Source organism: Pyxicephalus adspersus, chromosome Z (genome assembly GCF_032062135.1).
Source record: "Pyxicephalus adspersus chromosome Z, UCB_Pads_2.0, whole genome shotgun sequence".
Taxonomy (NCBI): domain Eukaryota; kingdom Metazoa; phylum Chordata; class Amphibia; order Anura; family Pyxicephalidae; genus Pyxicephalus; species Pyxicephalus adspersus.
In genome coordinates, this window is record NC_092871.1 from 4833084 (window position 1) to 4842326 (window position 9243).

The 9243-nt window shown below is 43.2% G+C and overlaps 1 protein-coding gene across 7 annotated transcripts in view; it reads left to right on the forward strand.

The window, feature by feature from the left end:
- The first annotated feature begins 4573 nt into the window (after nt 1–4573).
- PCDH19 (protocadherin 19) overlaps nt 4574–9243 on the forward strand; it is a 129013-nt gene continuing 124343 nt past the window's right edge. For 4 of the 7 annotated variants that reach the window (XM_072430132.1, XM_072430133.1, XM_072430135.1 and 1 more), the window contains exon 1: nt 4574–7616. In XM_072430132.1, the coding sequence (XP_072286233.1) occupies nt 5458–7616 (2159 nt within the window). In that variant the 5' untranslated portion in view covers nt 4574–5457. Of the gene's footprint in view, nt 7617–8888; nt 8904–9243 lie in introns of all 7 variants that reach the window. The other 3 variants (XM_072430130.1, XM_072430131.1, XM_072430134.1) reach the window with 1 other exon arrangement.

Consider the following 9243-nt stretch of genomic DNA (forward strand, 5'->3'; position numbering starts at 1 on the left):
TCCATCCATCCATCCATCCATCCATCCATCTCTCCATCCATCCATCCATCTCTCTATCCTTCTCTTCATCCATCCATCCATCCATCCATCCATCCGTCCGTCCATCTCTCCATCCATCCATCCGTCCGTCCATCCGTCCATCTCTCCATCCATCTGTCCATCTCTCCATCCATCTCTCCATCCATCCATTCATCCATCCATCTATCCGTCCATCTCTCCATCCATTCGTCCATCTCTCCATCCATCTGTCCATCTCTCCATCCATCCATCCATCCATCCATCCATCCGTCCATCTCTCCATCCATCCGTCCATCTCTCCATCCATCCATCCATCCATCCATCCATCCATCCATCCATCCATCTCTCTATCCATCTCTCCATCCATCCATCCATCTCTCCATCCATCCGTCCATCAATCTATCCGTTTATTCTTCCTCCATCCTCTCTCTCTCTCTCCTGCTCACTCCTCCATAGATTTTCCCTTCCTCTTTACCCCTCTAAACAATTCAGTTTCATGCTGTGCTTGCTTATAGATATTACATTAGCAGTTATTTCCTTGTGATCACCAGATTATACCGGGCATATTCTAACATAACCGCTGTATTAAACTATGCACACAGCTCCATCTATCTTTTATTTCTCTCTAACCCTCTCTCTCTATCTCTCCTCTTTCTCTTAGTCTAATTCTTTCTTCACATCTCTTCCATTATAATAATGTTCCAAGCTATTACATTATAATAATTGCCTGGAGATGTCACATTAGGGGCTGTTACATTCCAGTCTCTCCATTATAATGCAGGTCTACTTTAAATGTGTTTGCACCCTCCTCTGTCTCCATATGTATCCTTCTATTACATAATGACAAAGTTGTAAGCTATAACTTTATTGTAATTACATTAGGATGATACTTTAGTGGCTGTTACACTTTTCTCTTCCATTATATAGGGCATGTTATAATGTAACATATTTCTTCTGACTTTTACTCCTCTGACACTGAAGGTGATTTAGGCTTCTGCAAAGGATAATTCACTTAGCTTAGTGAATTTGGCAATAGTTCAGTTTGCTAATAATATCCAATCACACATTTTACTTTTCTTGCATGTTATTGGATGATTAAAGGCAGTGCTTTATTTAGATTACTTTGCTAAGTGAAATATCATTTTGCTATATGAGCAGCCTATATTTGGGGTAACCCCATTCTTTTCCTTATCTCTCTAGCTGCAATTTTTTTCCCATAATATTAAAAATTCTGAGATCACATAATTAATAATCAGTTCCCACTCCATCCTTTAATTATACATTGCATAATATAAAATTACCTCCTCCTCCTTTTAACACACCCCGGCCTTTCCTCCTACCTCGTCCATGTAACATTGAATGAACATCTCCCCATTAACCATCCCAAAATTGATTTCCTATAGCCGCCATCCACCTTTAAATAATGTGAGAACATCTCCTCTCATTTAGATATTTAAGCGTCTACAGGTCGATGGATCTTATTAAAAACACATTAAATACATCAGAGCCACAATGCAGCACTCTCTGAATAGGCTGGCCAGTCCAAATGGTCATTTTATTCTCCATATACAAGCAGCGCCTACCCAAGTCATAGGCTAGACTCCATGCATTGCTTTCAGTCCAGCACTTAGAGGAAGCTGCTATTACTGTGATGGCTCTAGTGAAAATGCTTTTTTATTACTGGTTTAGAGATGTCAGCACAGGAGATGCTTGCAGACTAGATGGGAGTTTACTGGGTTTAAATGCTGATTATTCTATGGCTGGGGATGGAGGCTGCAGTATCCTGCAAAGGGTTAATATAGGCCAGTGGTGAATTGCAAAGCTGTATTCTGTGTTCTTATGAATACAATGTAACTGGAGATTGCTTGTGTAACACAAACCTTTAACAGGTACAACCAGTCTCTCTCTGCTTGCTATAGCACACTCCATTTTTGCAGTGATGGATAGCTGCATGCTCACTATATAAAGAATGTTATTAGCAGACTGTGACCTGCATTAAGAGTAGCAGGGCTAGTGTCACTTCAGCAATGCAAAAGATCCCTTTCCACCCCTGGGCCATGCACACTATCTAAAAAGATCAGTAGCAGAGCATGCTGTGCAGTGTTCATCCTATGCAATTTATTTTCCACACTGAAACCTTTATTATTTCTCCAAATGATTTTGTGTTATACACAATGCATTCACATTGATTGAAACCTGATTTTACTTCTGTGCCATAAGCCAGCTTTAAATGACTGGGGAGATCAACGTGTACATATATGCATGGGCAAAATGGCCATTCAGGAAATCTTTTTTTCTTTTTCTAATTTCCTTTTTTTTTAATTTGAAGAACATATGATTGCAAAACAAAGAAATATTTAACAATGAGTACATTAAAACAGGAAAATGATTCATTAAAGAAAAAAGAAGCAAAGCTATTGATTGTAAGGGGAATGTCTGTACCTGCAGCAAAGCTTGTGAATTGTCAGCAGCTGAATGCTGGGCACACATGACAAATTGCTATCTCTTCTCTTCATGCATGGATTGCAAAGCCTAGCCTGCAAGCCAAGGTGTGAGCATTAGGCATGCTTGGGGATATAGGTAACTCACAACCAAGATGAGCTTCTGAGATCAAAGAGAGCAATGCAGGAAAATGGGAAGGGTCAGCAATGAGGCCTTGGGATGTACAATGAGGTTCTGAAGGGTTTAAATGGGTCTGCAGGATAAAAGGGAAGGAGGTTGCTTCTTAAGAGAGCAAAGACGGACAACAGTAAGCTCAAGGGGCTCTGGAGTATATTGCCAAGGGACCAACTTGGTGTTTGAAAGTGCAACAGAAAGCAGATCAAGGAGACATCTGTATACAGGTAAGGGACAGCGGTGCGATAGATCAAATTTGGTTGATGGAAAGTGGGACAGAAAAGTAAATGAAAGGTCTCCATTTTAAGCAAAAGCTAAAAATTCCCAAATAAAGAAACCTGGGCACATAAAAAGAATGGCGGCATGTAGTGCAATGCCAGGTTTTCCGGGGTTCCAAATAACAAGTTAAGGAATACATCTGGATAAAAAGGAAGGGCTATTCAAAGGTTGGCGGTGTTTAGCTGAGAGTCAAGAGCTCCTAAGGCAAAAAAGGTGCCCCAACAAGTAGGGGTTTGAAGGGAAATAAATAGGGGGCTAAAGGCTCAGGGGTTTCGGATGAGCAAAGCTAATAGACAACAGTATACAGAGGTCCAGAAGAAAATGTGGCTGCAAGAACAAGAGGTTCTTGGGAGAAAAGCTAATGGACAAAAGAATACAGAGGTCCAAAATAAAATGTAGCTGAAGGCTCAAGAGGTTCTGGAGAGCAAAGCTAATGGACATCAGAACAGAGGTCCCGAATAAAATGTGGCTGCAAGCTCAAGAGGAGCAAAGCTAATGGACAACAGTAAACAGAGGTTTAGGAAAAATATGGCTGCAAGCTCAAGAGGTTCTGGGGAGCAAAGCTAATTGACCACTGCCTGCAGAAGTCTGGGGTCTACTGGCTGAAAGGTGACTGGAATGCAAGCTATGGAGATCACAGCATACAGGAACCTTAGAAAAAAGAAGGGTCTGCATGATCATGGGGTTCTTAGGAGGAAAGCTAATGGACTACAGCCTGCAGAAGTCTGGGGTCTACTGGCTGAAAGGTTACTGGAATACAAAGCTAACCATAGCATGCATGAATGTTCTGCATGTGCATGGGGTTCTTAGGAGCAATGCTAGACCATCACAACATGCAGAAGTCTATAGGTGGGGTAACATTTATGGATCTCAGCATGCAGAAATAAGAATAGTCTGCATGTGTATGGGGTTCTGGGGTTTCAAAGCTATAGGACCAAAGCATGCAGAAGTCTACAAGCGGGGTAACACTTATGGATCCCAGCATGCAGAAACCTTGGGAAATAATAAGGGTTTATAATAAGGGTTGTGCATGGGGTTCTGGGGTTTCCATGCTATAGGACCACAGCATGCAAAAGTCTACAAGAGGGGTAACGCTTATAGATCAAAGCATGCAGAAATAAGGGTCTGCATGTGTATGGGGTTCTGGGGTTTCAAAGCATGCAAAAGTCTAACACTTATGGATCCCAGCATGCAGAAACCTTGGGAAATAAGAAGGGTCTGCATGTGCATTGGGTTCCTAAGCTATGCAGAAGTCTAGAGTCCCAAAAGCCTGGAAGAAGAAGCAAAGCTATAAAACAACTGAAAGGGAAACAATAAAAGGTGAAGCAGGGACAATGGGTTGTGAAATGGAGGAATCAGCAGCAAATGCAGAGATCCCGAGCAATGCAGAGCCATCTCCCCCAGCAATCCTATGGACATCTCTGGACAAAGTCAGCACCTCGGACATCTCCGTATCGCAGCCTCTGTGCTGACTGAGGAAGTTTTACTCCCCTTTTGGAAATTTGAAGCTCCCCAGCCCCAATCAGAAACCCTAACGCCCCTCCTCCCCCCGGGCACCCTGTGATAGGCTGCTGCATGGAGTATGTCAGAGCATCTCTCCCTCCTCCCCTCTCCTCTCCTCTCTCTGTTCACAGACTGCCTCGGCACTAGTTAGCAGCAGCAAAGCAAGACACATCTAGGTGCTCCCACAGATCCAGCACACAGGGAATCTATCTCTATGGATAATTGCACTGCATAAGGAACTCTATTACATGCAGAGGCTGCAGCAAACACACAAATTGGATCTTTATCTTTTTTTTTTCTTTCCTGCAGAATAAAATAAAGGAACAAAAAAAAGAGACAATCTTCCTAATGGAATCTCAGTGAATTGTTTGGAAAGGACTTACTGACTGCTCAAAGACTCCATCCCTATAAATCCCCCCACTGCATCACTACTGGATTGTATCAGATGGGACTGCCAACCTGCTACCCCTGGCACACTTTGTAAGGTGGCTACTTGGGGGCTTCTTTTTATTCTGCCATTGGGAAATCTGAGCATTGCACCATGAATGGGGGCTGCTGACTGCTACTTACATATTAATTACTGGGCACGCTGTATGGCTATGGATCAGAGGGTGTAAAAAAAGGAAATCTGGGCTTCTTCTCCTTTTTGGACTTTGTGACATGCTACATGAAACCTGTACACACCAATGCAGCTCCATTGAAGAATAGAACTGATTGCAAGCCATGAGGACGAGATTAAAGAGAACAGCTCTGTGATCGTATCCTTTCCATGAGACATTGTGCATGCAGGGCAGTGCCAGGGACCCCAGGCTGCTCTGGGCACTTTATGCTCTTTTGCCATCCTTGCCTTCGCCTTGTGCTGCACCGTGAACAAGAAGCGGCCAAGTTCCACAGGAGAGAGGCTTCCCAAAAGGGCACAGTGAGTTACCTACATGAATTTTGCTGATTTCTGTCTCTCTCGCTTGTTCCCTTTCATTCGCCTGCCTGAGATTAATTGCCCTGTAAATCCAGCCTCCAGCTATCTTCCAGGGAGAAGAGACTATGTGGCTTTGGATAAGGAAAGACATGGATGTATTTCACATTCTGCTGTTGCTGGTTGTGTCCTGGAGCCGAACCCGGGCTCTGATTAACTTAAAATATACAGTGGACGAGGAGCAGAGAGCTGGCACCCAGATTGCCAATGTAGCCAGGGATGCCAAGGATGCTGGCTTTGTGCTAGACCCCAGGCAGCCTGCATTCAGAGTGGTTTCCAATTCTGCCCCTCACCTGGTGGACATCAATGCATCTGGGTTGCTGGTCACCAAGCAGAAGATTGACAGGGACATGTTGTGCAGGCAGATGCCCAAATGTGTCATCTCATTGGAGGTCATGTCTAACTCTATGGAGATCTGTGTCATTAAAATAGAGATTAAAGACCTCAACGATAATGCACCCAGTTTCCCCACCGACCAAATCGACCTGGAAATTTCGGAGACGGCCAGCCCGGGCACCAGGATTCCCCTGGAGAGCGCCTACGATCCAGATTCTGGCAATTTTGGGGTTCAGACTTATGAGATCACACCCAATGACATGTTTGGCTTGGAGATCAAGACCAGAGGAGATGGCTCACGGTTTGCTGAACTGGTGGTGGAGAAAAACCTGGACAGAGAGACCCAATCTCATTACAATTACATCATCACGGCCCTGGACGGTGGGGACCCTTCCAATTTTGGAACTGTGGAGTTAAACATAAAAGTGATAGACTCCAATGACAATAATCCAGTTTTTGAGGAGCCTGCCTATACCGTCAACGTCCCCGAAAACTCCCCTTTAAATGCCATGGTCATCGACCTCAATGCTACTGATCCAGACGAAGGCACCAATGGTGAGATTGTTTATTCCTTTAACAGCTATGTGTCTGATAAAACTAGGGAGCTCTTTAAGATAGATCCCAAAACTGGTGTCATAACAGTCATCGGGGCTATAGACTATGAAGAAGGGCATGTGTATGAGATCGATGTCCAAGCCAAGGATTTGGGACCTAACTCCATTCCTGCCCATTGCAAAGTGACTGTGAATGTGCTGGATGTGAATGACAATGTCCCTGTCATCAACTTGCTCTCCGTTAACAGTGAGGTGGTGGAAGTAAGTGAGAATGCTCCCCCTGGCTATGTCATAGCCCTAGTGAGGGTCTCGGATAGGGACTCTGGTATCAATGGTAGGGTGGTCTGCAAACTCATAGGCAATGTTCCCTTCAGGCTTCAGGAATATGAGAGCTTCTCCACCATCTTGGTAGATGGGAGATTGGACAGGGAGCAGAGGGATCAGTACAATTTGACCATCCAGGCCAAAGATAGTGGCAACCCCTCATTACAGTCTACCAAATCCTTCACGGTAAGGATCACCGATGAGAATGACAACCATCCCCATTTCTCCAAAACCTTCTACCAGGTCATAGTGTCTGAAAACAATACACCAGGGGCGTATCTACTCTCTGTCTCAGCCAGGGACCCCGATTTGGGATTAAATGGCAGTGTGTCTTATCAACTGGTGCCATCTCAAGTGAAGGACATGCCGGTTTTCACCTATGTTTCTATCAACCCAACCACGGGAGATATCTACGCCCTCAGATCCTTCAATCATGAGCAGACCAAAGCTTTTGAATTTAAGATTTCGGCCAAGGATGGTGGTACTCCACCACTGCAGAGTAACGTCACTGTTAGGGTGATTGTGGTGGATGTCAATGACAATACCCCTGTGATTACCGCTCCACCTTTAGTCAATGGCACCTCCGAGGTCTACATCCCCAGAAACGCAGGGGTAGGCTACCTAGTGACTGTGGTTAAGGCTGATGACTATGACGAAGGGGAGAACGGCAGGTTGTCCTATGAGATTACAGAGGGAGACAGGGGCTTCTTCGAAATCGACCAGATCAACGGGGAGATTAGGACCACCAGAAGTTTTGGGGAAAACTCCAAGACAACTTATGAACTGATTGTGGCAGCACAGGATCATGGGAAGCCTTCTCTCTCAGCCTCTGCTTTGATTCTGATCTACCTATCCCCAGCCCTGGATGCTCAGGAATCTATAGGATCTGTAAATCTATCTCTGATTTTTATCATTGCCTTGGGATCTATCGCAGCCATCCTTTTTGTGACCATGATCTTTGTGGCTGTCAAATGCAAGAGGGACAACAAGGAAATCAGAACCTACAACTGCAGGTAAGGGGTCCATCATTGTGCTTAAAAACCAGGTCCTGCTAATAAATATATATGTACAATATTGATGTCACAGCCACAGGCACTGGTTTATTTATTGCATGTTCAACTACAACAGCCATTACAGGAAGAAAGAGAGAAACACAATATTTGCTTGCTTGCTACAAGTGTTCTTATAGGATTCCACCTGCTGCAGACAGCAAGCGCTTTTTGTCTTGCAGTCATATTGCACCGCTTACGGATAGGTGGGAACTGAAGTCTACGCAATCAGAAGCGTTTAATCGCTGTAAAAGTTAATGACTGGCACAGAAAGCAGCACTTGATATAAAAACCAATACATAGGTATAATAAAAATGTTATTTTGTAATTGGTTTAACATTTAATAAGCAAAGTTGTGACTGTCATAACTTTGTTTTTGGAAAAAAAATAGAAAAATAATTGCAGGTGTCTATACTCTGCAGCAACAAAATCATGACAGTATGAACTGAAGCCAAGGTGGTTAAAAAAAAGCACAAATGTTATACCCATTTTTTCCCACTAGGTGGCACTGTATGCCTAAGGAAAGCAATTTTCAGTTCCAGCTAAGTAGATAGACTGAACTTGAATCTCAGTTGGAATTTGAAAGAATTAAATGCAAACATAATGATTTTTACATTTCGATGCATGCCTGTAGAGGTGATTACATTCAATTCAGCCCTTTTCTCTTAGTGCTGTCTTCTTGTACAAGGCTCCTGTAAATAAAAAAAAGCATAAAAATGGAGTCAAAGAAAAAAAAAATAAAGCAGTTTAGGACTAGATTAATTATTGATTCACCCTTCTTATCAGCTTATGTGAGATTTGCAAGCACTTACTTATATCAGTAACAAATTGCAAGTGCAGCATCTCTGCATAATGAAAACATATTTGTTGCAGGCTGCGTACTTCAATTCGGACGAAGATGTTGGCATCACAATTCCATTTTTGTTGGATTTTTGGGTACATGACAATAATACGAGTAGTGTTTCCTTTTGCACCATTGTCTGTATGATACCCACACACATCAAAAAAGAACACAAGTTTGCTTGACAAATGCCAGCCGTGCATGAATATGAATTAGGTTGCCCTGTAGCTGAAGCTGCAGTGTTTTATTCAGTTGTAATCTTGTTACAGCCATGCTGCTTCTTGTTCTATACATCAGACTTAGCTCTTCCAAAGGTGTGAAGAGCACAAAAACCATCTTATGCCTGACAAAAACACATCTGCTCAATCTATATTCTTTTTTTTTTTTTTTTTTAGAATTGCACCAACAAGGTAACATTGCAATATTTGCATGTCCACATTTTAGATTCTGAATTCTTTAGACTGTGTTGTTGAGTGATTCATCCCCAAGCTGTTATGGTACTACAAGTCCCAGCACGTTTCGCAGCACCGGGCTCAGCTGCGACAGCGTACGTCATTATATAAAATATATATATATATGGGTATACGGTATAGAAATATATGGCAATTTCTTTATTGCAAGCTGCAGCACCCACTTGCGCAGCCTTCCATTGACAAACTACTAATTACAGCATTAATTGCACGCTGGCACAGCGGGACTTGTAGTTCTACCATAGCTGGAGTACCACTGTTTGCTGCATGCAGTCCGTTT